General features: G+C 34.5%; 1 protein-coding gene across 5 annotated transcripts; it reads right to left on the bottom strand.

Annotated features, from left to right (window-relative positions):
- Positions 1-256: 256 nt before the first annotated feature.
- On the bottom strand, positions 257-19,446 carry LOC138316224 (uncharacterized). 5 transcript variants are annotated; one of them, XM_069257818.1, is made up of 5 exons: positions 19,406-19,446; positions 4,697-4,932; positions 4,169-4,307; positions 3,676-3,812; positions 257-467 (listed from the first exon to the last, which is right to left on the bottom strand). In XM_069257818.1, exons 2-5 carry the CDS (start codon positions 4,894-4,896, stop codon positions 272-274), a joined length of 672 nt encoding a protein of 223 aa, XP_069113919.1. In that variant the 5' UTR covers positions 4,897-4,932; positions 19,406-19,446; the 3' UTR covers positions 257-271. The 5 variants fall into 5 exon arrangements, with proteins under 5 accessions (XP_069113919.1, XP_069113920.1, XP_069113921.1 ...); XM_069257819.1 differs by having other exon boundaries at positions 4,697-4,979; positions 19,406-19,421; XM_069257820.1 differs by lacking the exon at positions 19,406-19,446 and adding an exon at positions 8,932-9,496.
- Positions 19,447-19,562: the final 116 nt, after the last annotated feature.

Raw genomic sequence — 19,562 nt, 5'->3', positions numbered from 1 at the left:
ATGTGTATAGTCACGGAATTAATGATCACTATAAGTAAGGTATGTGTATAGTCACGGAATTACTGATCACTATAAGTAAGGTATGTGTATAGTCACGGAATTACTGATCACTAGAAACACTGGGGTTGATACTATAAAGGGTCATGTTGACAGAATTTAAAAGAAACAAGCAAGTTTAAAATAGTTTAATTCAGTTGTGGCAATATATAATCTAGCGAAGGCGATAATCGGGAAGTATAGTAGCATTTGCATGAGACATGTTGAGAAAGTGTTATAAAGAGTTAAGTACGTGTTTTGCAGCAGACGATACGTCCACACTGATGTCCTGTCCTGAAGCAGCAGCCCCTAGACAAGCCACACGTTGTCCCTCAAACTCGGACGGATACCGGTAGTCGTGGCTGTGGGTCACTTTACCCCGGAACAGGTCTAAGCCGGGAACAGACGGTATCATTGGCACCGAGTAATGACTGCAAATATCAAGAACTCAGTTGTTTAGATAGAGTTTCAATAAAACGTTGTTACTTCACATTGTACATCCAATGATAAGGGCACAGCCCTTCGTGCCCGAAGATTCAACCCTACACACTGACAGCTTCAGTTTGCGGCCGCCATTTTTTCATATATATATGGGGAGGGGAACCATTGGTAATCACTATGGATATGACGCTTTCATCCGGCAGAAGCTCAGAACTATCGCTCTTTATTTGCAAATATATGTTAGGGAAAAAATTCTTCATTCTCTACTGCAGGTTTCCTTCTCAAATGCGGGATTTGAGATAAGGATAGAGTGTTAATATATGAATAAGAAATAAACAGATAATTCGACTCCGTTATTTCCATAAATTGCACTTTTAATCATTGTATAATTAATAGTTATTAAGAATCTCTGTTCCGGTAACATGTACATAAGCAAAAGTACATATTGAGATCAATGACCTGCATGCATGGATGGCTAAAATTTTTTCGTACTTCCGGTTAAACTTGTTCCGGTTGTGCGTTGCTCCGGTACTGCTCTCCGCGGTAAATTGCAAATGCATAACAGGAGCAATTTAACATTTTTGATGCTGTGAAACAGCATTCTAAGGTACGATCGGCGAGCCTGTGCACATCAAAACAATGAAACCACTTCGCGATGAAAATTAAAAGTTGTTTAGTTCATTTCACGTAATACTTCGTAATACTTCATGGTATGAAAAAATAAAACCCCAATATTCAAAACCACAGACATTGAATTTGTACATATATATACACCATGGATGGAGTGTTTTAAGTGTTCAGATGGGACTCTATGATATTTGTATTACTCCGAGATCAACGGTCTCCCGAAAATCACGAACAACACCGCCTTCGCTGTCTTCCTCCGCGGCAGACTTTCGGTGGATTTTGGCTTGTGTATGTTTATTTAAATTTTACGTAATTCATGCTACTGATCGATTATTTTAATCAAATGTTAGGAAGGTAACTGCAAAAGAAAGTTCTTATAACGCTTATGAAGTTTTTTTTGTGTTGGTTGCATTGACGAACTATATCTGATGATATTATTGCGCAGTAAAAGTTAATAGTTTTGAGTACGTGTTGCATTAAGTTTTCTTGATGTGAGTGTTCTTATGAATTCAAAAGAAATTTGAGTGCCATAAGTAATCAAATATATGGCCATTATTTATTATAAGTCAAAAGTCGGCAAAGCAAAACTCACGATAAAATGTTCGTTACTGCAGAAATATATATAATATGTATACTGGGATATGTTTCTGGTTTCATTAGTGTTAAAATCGTTGTTTCAGAAATAATTTAGATATAAAATTTATTACAGTTATTTCAAGAAAATGAGTTATTCAACTTACTGTTCTTGAAAAACTTAAAACATCATGAAATAAATACATATTTTGTTAAACTCCGAAATTCAACACTGCACACTTAGTATACTAAATTCAATATTGAAATGAAAAACCAATTCCTTTATTCCTTTGTTTGAGTCTTTCATTCACAGCATCTATGAGTGGCCTTGATTAATAAGAGCGAAGCTCTTTCGACGCGCGAAGCGCGTCGAATATCGAAGCTCTGTTCCGGTAACATGTACATAAGCAAAAGTACATATTGAGATCAATGACTTGCAGGCATGGATGGCTAAAAAAATTCGTACTTCCGGTTTTACCTGCCTCGCTCCGGTACTGTTCTCCCAAGTAAATATATATTTAACTAATGCAAATTCATAACAGGAGAAATGAAACATTTTTTATTATTTTTTAAAATAATAATAATATCAATTTGAAAAATAAAAGCTATGATATGTAGTCAAAATATCCCCCAAGCGAAGATGAGCACAAGGAATCATGACGTCACATCACGTCAACAAATGGCGCGAAATCATAGGATTCACAGACGCGGCACTCCAGGCCTTGCATGGACACAGAGAAAGCTTTGAGTTCGTTTCTTTGGGTTTATGATAGACAATTAGTATATCATATAGTTCTATAGTTTGAAGTACGTCCTTTTATTTCTAAATTATGTCTTCAACATGAAATAAAAAATAAAGTACACAAGTAGAGCTTCGCTCTTCCCATGCCGTGCATGATTCATATTATGACTGAAGGCAAGGCCTTTAAGGGCGCAGCCAGATGGTTCAGTAACCATTAATTATAAAATGTTAAAAAGTTCAATTAAAGAAATAACGGAGCCGAATTTTATGTTTATTTTTTTATTCCTATATCTCACTCTTTCCTTGTCCCAAAACCCCCATTTGAGAAGGAAATCCACATAAGAGATAGAAGAATGTTTTGTTGCCGTAACAGATATTCCGTTTTCGGTCAGCCTTGAATGGACACAGAGAAATCCGAATCTCTGAGTTCATTTCTTTGAGTTTATGCTAGACAATTATTACATCATATACTTCTATATATATAGTTTAAAGTGCGTCCTTTTATTTCTAAATAAATATTGGCAGGTGGTATATCACTTGAACGCTTGCAAATAAAGAGCATACTGCACTGAGCTTCTACCGGACGAAAATTACGTTCGTCGGATCATAAAAGCGTTTGAACCGCTTGATTATATATTGAGATGATTTCAAAGCATCGCATTCACGCTGATGGGATTTTTTACATTGGGTAAAAAAATGGCGGCCGCAAACTGAATCTGTCAGTGTGTAGGATTGAATTTTGAAGATTGTGTTTTTTCTTATATATTCATGTATGCGTTACCCCTTAGAATTAAGTGCTTCGCACTTCGTGCCCGAAGAGGGCTGTGCCCTTATCATTTTTAAAATAATAATGATAATAACACTTTGAAAATTAAAAGCTATCGAATGGAGTCAAAATATCCACCAAGCAAGATGAGCACAGGCATCATGACGTCACATAACGTCAACAAATGGCGCGAAATCAAAGGATTCGCATACGCGGCACTACAGGCCTTGAATGGACACAGAGAAATCCGAATCTCTGAGTTCATTTCTTTGAGTTTATGCTAGACAATTATTACATCATATACTTCTATATATATAGTTTAAAGTGCGTCCTTTTATTTCTAAATTATGCCTTCTACATGAAATAAAATAAAATAAACAAGTAGAGTTTCGCTCTTACCATGCCGTGCTTAATTCATATTACTATACTCAGTCATACGAAAAGTCCAAATTCGAAATAAACATCACTGTAAAATGAAATTATAACTTACCCATTACAAACCATAACGGCATCAAACGTTTCTGTGACCGGAATAACATCGGGATCTGTTAGGGTCTTGTATGTTATCTGCCATTCTACTTTGTCGGTGTGTTTCTGGGGATGAACTAAATCCACAGTGGTTGATAACTGAAATTGTATGCGGACATGCATTAACAACTTAATAAATTTGGACACAAAACTGTCTTCACCTGTTTTAAAAAATGTCCGCAATACCTTTATCTTATTCACCTCTAGATACACATTTGAACTCTTCTGATTCAAAGGTTGAAATTGTCCATTATTAAAGGGATGGATAATTTACAACACCAAACATTTTCGTTACACATGGTGCGCTTTGCAGTAAGAAGACTGCAGGTTAACATTATCGTGGAAACATATTGGTCCAAAAAAGAATCTTTGTGAAATGCAAGACAAAGCCGCTTACGAGATAATTACATGAGTTGTTACAAAAAGTTGAAGTTATTACAAACACGTTTACTTGCCTTAATATACTTTAGTAGGTCAAAACGATCCGCATAACTTTCGAGGTAATCTAACATATCTTCATGTCGTACAAAAGATGGTAGATCCTTCCGAAACGGGAAATCAGGAAACGCCATCACCTCTTTCGGCAGATTTGTCCTGATAAACAGATGCAAGAAGAAATGAAAAGATTTTGTTTCTCATTTCCAGCTAAACATCTTGGTGTAGCAGAAGAACTTTGTCTGCAAGCAACATGATCGTTAGACTACTGCAATATTTTCAAGCATTTCATTTTTAACCGTAAAATTAAATCTAGTTATTGACCAAGAGAACACTTTCAGAAAGACTAACGTCAAGTGCCATATGAAGAATCAGGACTGATAACAGCTCAATCAAATATATTTTTGTGCTTCCTTCTGAGTTTCGGTTTTCGGATTGAAAACGTGGAATATGAAAAGATTAAGTCTACAAGGATTAGACAATATATACGACAGCATTGTTAAAATATGGACATGGATTCCTGTTGATCATCGGAATGTATAACTCACCTAAGGTTTTTGTACATGCTGGAGTGTATTGGAAGTCCATGGTCATCCACTCCTGTCTGATCAGTGTAAATCCATGTGCCACCAACTCGACTGTTCTGTTCGAAACAAACAGCCTGGAATGTTGGTTGTCTGGTGGTGAGGTGCCGCAGGGCACAAAGACCCGCCGCTCCCGCCCCGATAACGGCCACTCGGATCGTCATCCCAGCTATCAACAGGTGTACAGGCTTACCTCTATACTGAAACTCAGCCGATAGTTCAGGTTATATACATGTATATCATACGGCTGAAAGTAATAAAGATTTTCATTGAATAACTAATATATTGTCATATGCAACAGGTGTTTCATGTAACTAACGCGTCATCAAATATTTCTGAATTAAGTGTCTTTAAGAAAATTATAAATCGAAAAGTTCTGGATTAATGACGAAAACTTGAAAAAGATTTTAATGGTCGTACATAAAACACAATGACCGGTGTCCTTCACAAGCCTATAGACTGAAAAGATGTGTTATATACTACATTGTGTGTGTGTTGATTTGCTATAAGCTCATCAGAGTTATTCCCCTTTACTTATCGTTCCAATTATATAAATGCTACTTTGCTATCAATCTAGTTTATTTCTGAATCATAAGAATGTTACAATAAATCTATTTTATTTCTAAAGTAATGTAAATTATGTATTTCTGAATCAAGGTTTTGTTATATTCCGAAAATTTGTTATAATTAGTTTTCCGGATAATTTTGTATTCGTTTCCGTTTTGTATTTGATGATGTATGGATATCTGCGTCAGGAGGGCGCTTGTGAAAAATACAGAGAAGAGAAGGGAAGACTTGAATTGTTGTGATTTTATTAATGAATATATGCAATGAAAATATGAACAGCCGTACCAGTAATATTATTCTTTTATTTGAATCTCTGTATCTATACAAATGATAAACAGTGATCATGTCAGCATATCGAACCGACCATCACTTCGTCATAGAAACATCCTTTTTTGGGGGATGTGGATGTGGCGCAGTGGTAGAAGGCACATGTATGTTTTGGCTAGGCGATTGGGTGCTGTAGATCGTGAGTTCGAGGCCCGGACCAATAAATTGTCATGCTTTGTTAAATTGTCACTGTGGGTATCCGTACACCGGATCATGGTATTGGCGAGGCGGTGACCGGTCACAACAAGGGGAAGTTTTGCAATATTTTCAGTTATAATGTAATTAATGTATCTGTAACTATTGGTCAGTTCAAGCTTATTATATATCGCGTCCGTATGCGATCTGTCAACCCCCATCGTCATATATTCATTGTACTCCAACAATGTTAGAGGTATAGCACGACGAGACACTTTTGATCATTATACTTTTGATCATTACGTCGCGACTCGATATTGCACATCAGAATTTTCTCAATATCGAGATCTAATATTATTGGATTAATATTCATTGAGGAATAGACAGGAATCCAGGGTCACCTGTAAGGGAGTACCTCAATGAAAACAACTGTGAACTACTGTTGATAATATTCAATTACTAGATTGTTCCATGTTACCATTTTCGGGTTGCATAGACGGGTTATGATAGGAAAGTTTATGTTTAGGCAAAAGGAAGGGGCAAATAGCACCAATTTCAAAAAAAAAAACAAAAAAAAAAACAAGTCCCACGCGCAGGTTTCTGCCTCCCATGACCCGTGCGTGGTGACCTTTAGGGGACTTCCTGTGACTGTTTTTGCTTGTTTGTAGTGTGTACTGTTTGTTATCATCGTGAAAATGGCATCAAACCGAAATCTAGATGCAAGCTGCTTTCATAGATGGCATTTGTAATAACCTACTATCAAAATTGAGTCAAGTTCGAATCCTGCCGGCCGTCGAAAGGATATATATTGCTATCTAGAAAGGAATATTTGGCTTATAAAGCTACGTTTCTCAATTCCTCAACCAATTCGTCGTACAATCGTCATCAAAGCCCCCGTACACTTGATTTTTAACAACAAGCAAGCGCCCGTACACAATGTGATTTTCACTGATTCATTTCGTAATCTTCATGACCTGAAAATTAGCCATCGGGGTGTGAGTTGATTTCTTATGTTGTGAATTAGCCATAGAAAATTAATTCGGTAATCAGGAAAGCAATTAATATCCATATAAGTGATTTATTTTGAACCGCCTTTTTTTACTGCGGTACCCCTCTGCATGTGACCCTGGATTCCTGTCTATTCCTCAATAAATGTATGGCGCTGGGGGCTGACAGACCGCATACGGACGCGATATATAATAAGCTTGAACTGGACAATAGTTACAGATACATTAATTACATTAAAACTGTGAAAATATTGCAAAACTTCCCCTTGTTATGACCTATCACCGCCTCGTCGATACCAATATCCGGTGTACGGGTACCCACAGTGATTGTGTTTCTTTGATATTTTACATATGATATTAATAGACGGATTAATATAAGTACATTATACTTGTTTCTGAATCTAACCTTTATGACATGTATATTGTGCTGTATCGTTATTGAACAAAATGAAATATTGTTTGAACCAAATGCTGTCAATGCTACAATATTAGATTTGTCAAAAGTTTCCATAATCTATATTAACATAAAAAAATATAAAAGTTACTCCAGTTATAGTATAAAATCAGTCGTGGAATAGAAAACACATTTCCCCGAGAATAACACTTCGTTTTTAGCTCACCTGGCCCGAAGGGCCGGTGAGCTTATGTCATGGCACGGCGTCCGTCGTCCGTCCGTCCGTCAACATTTCCTTTAAATCGCTACTAGTCATAGAGTTCTGCATGGATTGTAACCAAATTTGGCCACAAGCATCCTTGGGGGAGGGGGAACAGAACTTGTATAAATTTTGGCTCTGACCCCACGGGGGCAGGAGGGGCGGGGCCCAATATGGGAAATAGAGGTAAATCCTATAAATCGCTACTTGTCCTAGAGTTCTGCATGGATTGTAACTAAATTTGGCCACAAACATCCTTTGGGGAGGGAGAACAGAACTTGTATAAATTTTGGCTCTGACCCCCCGGGGGCAGGAGGGGCGGGGCCCAATAGGGGAAATAGAGGTAAATCCTATAAATCGCTACTTGTCCTAGAGTTCTGCATGGATTGTAACCAAATTTGGCCACAAACATCCTTGGGGGAGGGGAAACAGAACTTGTATAAATTTTGGCTCTGACCCCCTGGGGGCAGGAGGGGCGGGGCCCAATAGGGGAAATAGAGGTAAATCCTATAAATCGCTACTTGTCCTAGAGTTCTGCATGGATTGTAACCAAATTTGGCCACAAACATCCTTGGGGAGGGGGAACAGAACTTGTATAAATTTTGGCTCTGACCCCCGGGGGGCAGGAGGGGCGGGGCCCAATAGGGGAAATAGAGGTAAATCCTTTAAAATGCTACTTGTCCTAGAGTTCTGCATGGATTGTAACCAAAATTAGCCACAAACATCCTTGGGGGAAGGGGAACAGAACTTGTATAAATTTTGGCTCTGATCCCCCAGGGGCAAGAGGGGCGGGGCCAAATAGGGGAAATAGAGATAAATCCTTTAAATCGCTACTAGTCATAGAGTTCTGAATGGAATGTAACCAAATTTGGCCACAAACATCCTTGGGGGAAGGGGAACAGAAATTGTATAAATTTTGGCTCTGGTCCCCCGGGGGCAGGAGGGGAGGGGCCCAATAGGGGAAATAGAGGTATATCCTTGAAATCGCTACTAGTCATAGAGTTCTACATGAATTGTAACCAAATTTGGCTACAAACATCCTTGGGAGAAGGGGAACAGAACTTGTATAAATTTTGGCTCTGACCCTCTGGGGGCAGGAGGGGTGGGGCCCAATAGGGGAAATAGAGGTAAATCCTTTAAATCGCTACTAGTCATAGAGTTCTGCATGGAATGTAACCAAATTTGGCCACAAACATCCTTTTTGGAAGGGGAACAGAACTTGTATAAATTTTGGCTCTGGCCCCCGGGGGCAGAACGGGTGAGGCCCAATAGGGGAAATAGAGGTAAATCCTATAAATCGCTACTTGTCCTAGAGTTGTGCTTGGATTGTGACCAAATTTGGCCATAAACATCCTTGGGGGAAGGGGAACAGAACTTGTATAAATTTTGGCTCTGACCCCCTGGGGGCAGGAGGGGTGGGGCCCAATAGGGGATTTAGAGGTTAATATTAAAATTCCTTCAGAAAAGAAACAATGAACTTGTATTCAGAACATTACTTGGCATTACAAACCAGGTGAGCGATACAGGCCCTCTGGGCCTCTTGTTTTAGATAATTCCACCACTTCAATAGCGAAGCATCCTAACTGCATAAGACTGACAGAGAAACATCTATGTTCTAACAGCATACCCCTTATTTAGGCACAGACGTCAACACGAGTGAATGACACTAAATTAATAGAAAAGGAAACCCAATGATAAAACACATGAACACATTGTTTGTAGACAAACGAAGAAGCGGTAAGAACGTATTCTTATGCAAATGCAGTCTGCCGAATTACGTCCATGAATGTTGTGATACCCACGTCCTTGGCTACATTAACTTGTGCTCGAGTTTCGCTGTGATTATCCGGTCTCCTGGTTGTTTTGGTAATTCGGGTTTTTCCGTTACCTTAACTATTTCTCGCACATTGTTTTCTCTTCATTAATCAGATGATGCCATGAGGCAATAGAGATCTATAAGGTTGAAGATCAATATATATATATATATTGTATATAGTTGTTGGTATAGTTGTTGGTAGTTATTGTATATAGTTGTTGGTAGTTATTTTATTTAAGTATTGATGTCACTATTTTTTAATTTTATCGGGGTATGAAAAAAAGAATGTTTGCAAACTTTTGTGAGAATCCGCTACGCAGATTCACACAGTTTGCAAACAATTTTTTTTTCATACCCCGATAAAATTAAAAAATAGTGACATCAATACTTATAATTATTTTTATACTCTATTTGATAAAATGAAGTATGTTTAAATGTAACGTTATAATGGTTTTTCAAGGGATTCTTTTTTCCGAATCAATATGCAACGCAATGTCTCTATTGTGACGTCACGATAACGTCGGGGTTTCGCGCCATTCTAGGAATTTTTTTTCCATAGTGGTATGCAAAAAAAATATTGGCCAATCAGAAAGCCAGATTTGGTATGAAAACAAAGAAAAATTAATTATATATTGTTGGTAGTTATTGTATATAGTTGTTGGTAGTTATTGTATATAGTTGTTGGTAGTTATTGTATATAGTTGTTGGTAGTTATTGTATATATTGTTGGTAGTTATTGTATATAGTTGTTGGTAGTTATTGTATATAGTTGTTGGTAGTTATTGTATATAGTTGTTGGTAGTTATTGTATATAGTTGTTGGTAGTTATTGTATATAGTTGTTGGTAGTAATTGTATATAGTTGTTGGTAGTTATTGTATATATTGTTGGTAGTTATTGTATATAGTTGTTGGTAGTTATTGTATATAGTTGTTGGTAGTTATTGTATATAGTTGTTGGTAGTAATTGTATATAGTTGTTGGTAGTTATTGTATATAGTTGTTGGTAGTTATTGTATATAGTTGTTGGTAGTTATTGTATATAGTTGTTGGTAGTTATTGTATATAGTTGTTGGAAGTTATTGTTTATAGTTGTTGGTAGTTATTGTATATAGTTGTTGGTAGTTATTGTATATAGTTGTTGGTAGTCATTGTATATAGTTGTTGGTATAGTTGTTGGTAGTTATTGTATATAGTTGATGGTAGTTATTGTATACAGTTATTGGTATAGTTGTTGGTAGTTATTGTATATAGTTGTTGGTAGTTATTGTATATAGTTGTTGGTAGTTATTGTATATAGTTGTTGGTAGTTATTGTATATAGTTGTTGGTAGTTATTGTATTTGTTGGTAGTTATTGTATATAGTTGTTGGTAGTTATTGTATATAGTTGTTGGTAGTCATTGTATATAGTTGTTGGTATAGTTGTTGGTAGTTATTGTATATAGTTGATGGTAGTTATTGTATACAGTTATTGGTATAGTTGTTGGTAGTTATTGTATATAGTTGTTGGTAGTTATTGTATATAGTTGTTGGTAGTTATTGTATATAGTTGTTGGTAGTTATTGTATATAGTTGTTGGTAGTTATTGTATATAGTTGTTGGTAGTTATTGTATATAGTTGTTGGTAGTCATTGTATATAGTTGTTGGTATAGTTGTTGGTAGTTATTGTATATAGTTGATGGTAGTTATTGTATACAGTTATTGGTATAGTTGTTGGTAGTTATTGTATATAGTTGTTGGTAGTTATTGTATAGTTGTTGGTGTAGTTGTTGGTAGTTATTGTATATAGTTGTTGGTAGTTATTGTATATAGTTGTTGGTAGTTATTGTATATAGTTGTTGGTAGTTATTGTATATAGTTGTTGGTAGTTATTGTATATAGTTGTTGGTAGTTATTGTATATAGTTGTTGGTAGTTATTGTATATAGTTGTTGGTAGTTATTGTATATAGTTGTTGGTAGTTATTGTATATAGTTGTTGGTATAGTTGTTGGTAGTTATTGTATATAGTTGTTGGTAGTTATTGTATATAGTTGTTGGTAGTTATTGTATATAGTTGTTGGTAGTTATTGTATATAGTTGTTGGTAGTTATTGTATATAGTTGTTGGTAGTTATTGTATATAGTTGTTGGTAGTTATTGTATATAGTTGTTGGTAGTTATTGTATATAGTTGTTGGTAGTTATTGTATATAGTTGTTGGTATATTATTATTGTATATAGTTGTTGGTAGTTATTGTATATAGTTGTTGGTAGTTATTGTATATAGTTGTTGGTAGTTATTGTATATAGTTGTTGGTAGTTATTGTATATAGTTGTTGGTATAGTTGTTGGTAGTTATTGTATATAGTTGTTGGTAGTTATTGTATATAGTTGTTGGTATAGTTGTTGGTAGTTATTGTATATAGTTGTTGGTAGTTATTGTATACAGTTATTGGTAGTTATTGTATTGTATAGTTGTTGGTAGTTATTGTATATAGTTGTTGGTAGTTATTGTATATAGTTGTTGGTAGTTATTGTATATAGTTGTTGGTAGTTATTGTATATAGTTGTTGGTAGTTATTGTATATAGTTGTTGGTAGTTATTGTATATAGTTGTTGGTAGTTATTGTATATAGTTGTTGGTAGTTATTGTATATATTGTTGGTAGTTATTGTATATAGTTGTTGGTAGTTATTGTATATAGTTGTTGGTAGTTATTGTATATAGTTGTTGGTAGTTATTGTATATAGTTGTTGGTAGTTATTGTATATAGTTGTTGGTAGTTATTGTATATAGTTGTTGGTAGTTATTGTATATAGTTGTTGGTAGTTATTGTATATAGTTGTTGGTAGTTATTGTATATAGTTGTTGGTAGTTATTGTATATAGTTGTTGGTAGTTATTGTATATAGTTGTTGGTAGTAGTATTAGTTGTTGTAGTATTGTATATAGTTGTAGTTATTGTATATAGTTGTTGGTAGTTATTGTATATAGTTGTTGGTAGTTATTGTAAAAGTTGTTGTATAGTTGTTGGTAGTATTATTGTAGTATTGTATATAGTTGTTGGTAGTTATTGTATATAGTTGTTGGTAGTTATTGTATATAGTTGTTGGTAGTTATTGTATATAGTTGTTGGTAGTTATTGTATATAGTTGTTGGTAGTTATTGTATATAGTTGTTGGTATAGTTGTTGGTAGTTATTGTATATAGTTGATGGTAGTTATTGTATAGATTTATTGGTATAGTTGTTGGTAGTTATTGTATATAGTTGTTGGTAGTTATTGTATATAGTTGTTGGTAGTTATTGTATATAGTTGTTGGTAGTTATTGTATATAGTTGTTGGAAGTTATTGTATATAGTTGTTGGTAGTTATTGTATATAGTTGTTGGTAGTCATTGTATATAGTTGTTGGTAGGTTGTTGGTAGTTATTGTATATAGTTGTTGGTAGTTTTGTATAGTTATTGTTAAGTTATTGGTATATAGTTGTTGGTAGTTATTGTATATAGTTGTTGGTAGTTATTGTATATAGTTGTTGGTAGTTATTGTATATAGTTGTTGGTAGTTATTGTATATATTGTTGGTAGTTATTGTATATAGTTGTTGGTTAGTTAGTTATTGTATATAGTTGTTGGTAGTTATTGTATATAGTTGTTGGTAGTTATTGTATATAGTTGTTGGTAGTTATTGTATATAGTTGTTGGTAAGTTATTGTATATAGTTGTTGGTAGTTATTGTATATAGTTGTTGGTAGTTATTGTATATAGTTGTTGGTAGTTATTGTATATAGTTGTTGGTAGTTATTGTATATAGTTGTTGGTAGTTATTGTATATAGTTGTTGGTAGTTATTGTATATAGTTGTTGGTAGTTATTGTATATAGTTGTTGGTAGTTATTGTATATAGTTGTTGGTAGTTATAGTTTTGTAGTATATGTTTAGTTGTTGGTAGTTGTTGGTAGTTATTGTATAAGTTGTTGGTAGTTATTGTATATAGTTGTTGGTAGTTATTGTATATAGTTGTTGGTAGTTATTGTATATAGTTGTTGGTAGTTATTGTATAGAGTTGTTGGTAGTTATTGTATATAGTTGTTGGTAGTTTGTAGTTATTGTATATAGTTGTTGGTAGTTATTGTATATAGTTGTTGGTAGTTATTGTATATAGTTGTTGGTAGTTATTGTATATAGTTGTTTGTTGGTAGTTATTGTATATAGTTGTTGGTAGTTATTGTATATAGTTGTTGGTAGTTATTGTATATAGTTTTGGTATGTTGTTGGTAGTTATTGTATATAGTTGTTGGTAGTTATTTATAAGTTGTTGGTTATGTTGTTGGTAGTTATTGTATATAGTTGTTGGTAGTATTGTATATGTTGTTGGTAGTTATTGTATATAGTTGTTGGTAGTTATTGTATATAGTTGTTGGTAGTTATTGTATATAGTTGTTGGTAGTTATTGTATATAGTTGTTGGTAGTATTGTATATAGTTGTGTAGTATGTATAGTTATAGTTGTGGTAGTTATTGTATATAGTTGTTGGTAGTTATTGTATAAGTTGTTGGTAGTAGTTATTGTTGGTAGTTATTGTATATTGTAGTTATTGTTATAGTTGTTGGTAGTTATTGTTATAGTTGTTGGTAGTTATTGTATATAGTTGTTGGTAGTTATTGTATATAGTTGTTGGTAGTTATTGTATATAGTTGTTGGTAGTTATTGTATATAGTTGTGGTAGTTATTGTATAAGTTGTTGGTAGTTAGTTAGTTGTTGGTAGTTATTGTATATAGTTGTTGGTAGTTATTGTATTTGTTTATAGTTGTTGTAGTTATTGTATATGTTGTTGGTAGTTATTGTATATAGTTGTTGGTAGTTATTGTATATAGTTGTTGGTAGTTATTGTATATAGTTGTTGGTAGTTATTGTATAAGTTGTTGGTAGTTATTGTATATAGTTGTTGGTAGTTATTGTATATAGTTGTTGGTAGTTATTGTATATAGTTGTTGGTAGTTATTGTATATAGTTGTTGGTAGTTATTGTATAAGTTTTGGTAGTTGTTGTAGTTAGTTGTTATAGTTGTTGGTAGTTATTGTATATAGTTGTTGGTAGTTATTGTATATAGTTGTTGGTAGTTATTGTATATAGTTGTTGGTAGTTATTGTATATAGTTGTTGGTAGTTATTGTATATAGTTGTTGGTAGTTATTGTATATAGTTGTTGGTAGTTATTGTATATAGTTGTTGGTAGTTATTGTATATAGTTGTTGGTAGTTATTGTATATAGTTGTTGGTAGTTATTGTATATATAGTTGTTGGTAGTTATTGTATATAGTTGTTGGTTGTAGTTATTGTATATAGTTGTTGGTAGTTATTGTATATAGTTGTTGGTAGTTATTGTATATAGTTGTTGGTAGTTATTGTATTAGTTGTTGGTAGTTATTGTATATAGTTGTTGGTAGTTATTGTATATAGTTGTTGGTATAGTTGTTGGTAGTTATTGTATATAGTTGTTGGTAGTTATTGTATATAGTTGTTGGTAGTTATTGTATATAGTTGTTGGTAGTTATTGTATATAGTTGTTGGTATAGTTGTTGGTAGTTATTGTATATAGTTGTTGGTAGTTATTGTATATAGTTGTTGGTATAGTTGTTGGTAGTTATTGTATATAGTTGTTGGTAGTTATTGTATATAGTTGTTGGTAGTTATTGTATATAGTTGTTGGTAGTTATTGTATATAGTTGTTGGTAGTTATTGTATATAGTTGTTGTAGTTATAGTTGTTGGTAGTTATTGTATATAGTTGTTGTTGTAGTTATTGTATATAGTTGTTGGTAGTTATTGTATATAGTTGTTGGTAGTTATTGTATATAGTTGTTGGTAGTTATGTATAAGTTGTTGGTAGTTATTGTATATAGTTGTTGGTAGTTATTGTATATAGTTGTATATTGTTGTAGTTATTGTATATAGTTGTTGGTAGTTATTGTATATAGTTGTTGGTAGTTATTGTATATAGTTGTGGTAGTTATTGTATATAGTTTGGTAGTTATTGTATATAGTTGTTGGTAGTTATTGTATATAGTTGTTGTAGTTATGTATATATAGTTGTTGGTAGTTATTGTATATAGTTGTTGGTAGTTATTGTATATAGTTGTTGGATTATTGTATATAGTTGTTGGTAGTTATTGTATATAGTTGTTGGTAGTTATTGTATATAGTTGTTGGTAGTCATTGTATATAGTTGTTGGTATAGTTGTTGGTAGTTATTGTATATAGTTGATGGTAGTTATTGTATACAGTTATTGTATAGTTGTTGGTAGTTATTGTATAGTTGTTGGTAGTTATTGTATATAGTTGTTGGTAGTTATTGTAAGTTGTTGGTGTATTGTATGTTGTTGGTAGTTATTGTATATAGTTGTTGGTATTATTGTATATAGTTGTTGGTAGTTATTGTATATAGTTGTTGGTAGTTATTGTATATAGTTGTTGGTATAGTTGTTGGTAGTTATTGTATATAGTTGTTGGTAGTTATTGTATATATAGTTATTGGTAAGTAATGTGTATAGTTGTTGGTAGTTATTGTGTATAGTTGTTGGTAGTTATTGTATAGTTGTTGGTAGTTAATTGTATAGAGTTGTTGGTAGTTATTGTATATAGTTGTTGTTGTATAGTTGTTGGTAGTTATTGTATATAGTTGTTGGTAGTTATTGTATATAGTTGTTGGTAGTTATTGTATATAGTTATTGGTATAGTTGTTGGTAGTTATTGTATATAGTTGTTGGTGGTTATTGTATATAGTTGTTGGTAGTTATTGTATATAGTTGTTGGTAGTTATTGTATATAGTTGTTGGTAGTTATTGTATATAGTTGTTGGTAGTTATTGTATATAGTTGTTGGTAGTTATTGTATATAGTTGTTGGTAGTTATTGTATATAATTGTTGGTATAGTTGTTGGTAGTTATTGTATATAGTTGTTGGTAGTTATTGTATACAGTTGTTGGTAGTTATTGTATATAGTTGTTGGTAGTTATTGTGTACCACTTGAGCCAATATTACTTTACGGCATAATATTGCATATTATCAATCTTCCATTGAGAGGCCAAATGTTAATCAAAGACAATGGCAGTTAATCTACACCAAGTTGTGCATCTTCATCAAAACAAAGAAGTGAAGGGAACGAACGGTTTGTAGTCTCGTTGCATATTGACATGGAATACTCCGAACCCATAGCAGTCTGAATTAGGAGGTAGATATTAATGTTGTTTAAATATTCACAGATACCACAACCATTATTTGATAATTATATGGTGGCACCAACAAGCTGTCCGTCGAATTTTGCTTTTACAGATAACTAAGCAGCTAAAAGGGCCGAGAGAAGACTTAATAAGAACCATCAGTTCCTTTGACGTCCATCAACCATGACTACTTAGTACCAAACGCAACGCTGATAATATGTCCATATTGACTCCAAATGCTCTAAATATCTGGAACATTTCTTCCATAGACTTTCACATGGAAAAACGTCTAGCCATGACGATGCGAGAGTGGAAATCGCTTATTTTAGGTATTGGGAAAACTCTCAGTGCAGCATGTCCTATCCGATTGCCGCCAGTTTTTTTTATTGTCAAACTAATAGTCCGTCCCGTTGGTATTCTGTGGTCTCTGGGAAATTTCCAATTCACCCATAAATTCATGGGTAGGGTCTTATTTTGTTTTTACATTTTATCAACGATTACCAGACGGGAAATGTCAACTCGAAAACAAAACGTTGTTAAATGAATGTCTGGTTGTTACCCAAATAGTAGTTAAAACATCTGGAAGGAACCCTCGACAAAGTGTAAGGATGGAATTCAAAACGAATGCGATCGAACTTTAATATGACAACCAATGGTTGATGTACAACATTTCTGGATCGCGCCTATTGCCAGCGTCTAGGTCGCACAATATATATGTATAGTATTCGGCAAGTGTTCCGAGCCCCGGGTAAGAATAGACCCTCTTCTACTTCGAAATCATAACTTCCAATCAATAGCTTTGTAACTCTTCTGTCGCTAGAAGGTACTTCTGGAGGATCTTTTGGCAAGATTTCCCTTCGAAGACGAGTTCAAATTAAATGTTGATCCGGCCATTTCCGCTTTTTGCATCCCTCATAAGATGTACAGTGTATTCCATGCATAGTGGAAAACACAACTGCGAGGAAATATGTCAGTACAGTAATCAGCGTCAGTTCAGTTTTTCTCGTTTTCATTTTATCACGATATAACAAGACACAACAAGAATAGATGTTACATATGCCATAATTCAAAGAACTTCGCCTCCATGTGATTACTCAAAGTAAGAAGCCGTCACATGTATTTAGATAATAAAACACAGGGACATCCCGATTGGACAGCAGTTATGAAGCTCTCCAGTGTGTCGTGATAGTTTAGATGTGATACGAGTTTTCTCCTGTTCTTGACAGCGTTATCCCGCGTTTACTAGGGAAAAGATAACTCTGTCTTAAGGGTAGGGAACCATTTTTACGCAAATGGACGTTATATCATCTGAATTTTCAAAGTATGGGAGAAAAAGAATCAAACATTGGCCTGTCAGGTGGACATGGATATCTCAACCCTCGGGAAAGATTTTGACCATCAACCCTCGGCAAGCCTAGGGTTGACCAGCCAATTTTACGACTTTACGACTTGGACTGTCTGATGCTTCATTGAGTATGCCAACTGTATTTTCCCCCTTTTTATTTGTCCATGGTTGCGCATTTACTGACATTGAATTCCAACTGCCAAGTATCACTCCGTTCTACTAGAGTGTTTACGGAGACTCTTTTGTAGGGTGTTAAATATTTAAAACAGTGGTGTTAAATATGGCCAATGTCACTCAGCTGACGGAGTATTCCTCTTTGGCTCAGTTCGAGTTTGATTCCTGGTTGGGACACTCGACAGGATTATGTAATTTCCCTGTTCTTCTAGATCGGTGCAATTAAATAACCGGGCCATTGAAAGTGGTTTGAGAGTATGAAATTTCAAGGAAACGGCTAGGTTCAGTCGTGTAAAAGCCAGTCGGTGTGGTTTGCATATGATCTTAAATACGGAGCATGCTTCTTATAGCTTCAGTCCGTAGATCCGTAGTTTTTTCACACGGGAGACCCGGGTTCGATTCCTGGTCAGAGCACTCTACAGGAATGTGTCTTTTTCTCTATTCTTCTACATAAAGATGATCGTTTGCAGCATATGGTAAACTACACGGTGGTCGGCGAACAGTCGATTACTGAGTCAATGTCATCGATGAAGATGAGTAACAAATTTAAATGATTCATAAAACTGTATCTTGGGTTACACCGCAGGTAACTTCGACCGGTGGTGAGTCTTAGCTGTCGACAACCACTTGTTGTTTACGACCTAGTGGGAAGGTGTTGGTCCAAGACAAGGTGCTGCCATATGCATGGATACAATATTCCAGGGAATCCGATCACTTACGATCTCTACACCCCTGGGCTATCTCATAGTAAAACTGGAGGTAACAGAACAGGTAATTTAGTCATTTGATGTACATCAAAAGAGCCGTATAACGGTACACTGTGGTTTACTGTTTGGCTTTGATGTTAGGCGTCGTTCTCTCTGTAGTCTTCAAAGGAAATCTTTGCTGGCCTGTGATTGGTCAAATGTTTTCCGCTGAGCTACCTTCAATTTCACTATGAGATAGTCCAGGGGTGTAGAGATCGTAAGTGATTGGAACCCCTGGAGTATCGAGGATGGGATACAATATTCATATAAGTCATCCTTGTAGTATCCTCTATAAGCGGCAACTACATTGTCAAAGACCTTATACCGTTATACATCCTTGATACTTCAGGTGTTACTATCACTGATGATATAATCCACTGACATAACGTTAGTGATAGTAACCCCTGGAGTATCGAGGATGACCGTACTGACGACGTGATTGTTGACATTCAAACAATTTGACGTCAACGTAACTTTCGTTCAATGAAAGCTTTTCATGTTAAACCATGAGCACGACCAGTTTCGTGTTGTTCAGTCTGTCATCTATGTTTTTACCTTTGACCTTCGACCTCAATAAAGGCATTCGAGATCCTAAACCACGTGGATTTGTAAAAGCGTTCATACAGACATAAACACCCCAAATGGGCTGCCGTGCCTTAACTATTTAAAGCAAATAAATGATTGAAATAATATAAAGCCATAATTACCTATCCTCCTCTTCCGCCCTTGTGTAATCGGTTCACTTACTCGATAAAAGTAAAATATATTGAATTTCATTATAATGTATCGGAATGATATATAAATACATAATCGATGTTAAAATCTCTTTATGTAAATATTAATAAGTGAACAAAAAACTTAAGG

Source organism: Argopecten irradians, chromosome 2 (assembly GCF_041381155.1).
Source record: "Argopecten irradians isolate NY chromosome 2, Ai_NY, whole genome shotgun sequence".
NCBI lineage: Eukaryota > Metazoa > Mollusca > Bivalvia > Pectinida > Pectinidae > Argopecten > Argopecten irradians.
Note: the sequence above shows the minus strand (reverse complement) of the source record. Positions and strands in the feature narration are given on the sequence as shown.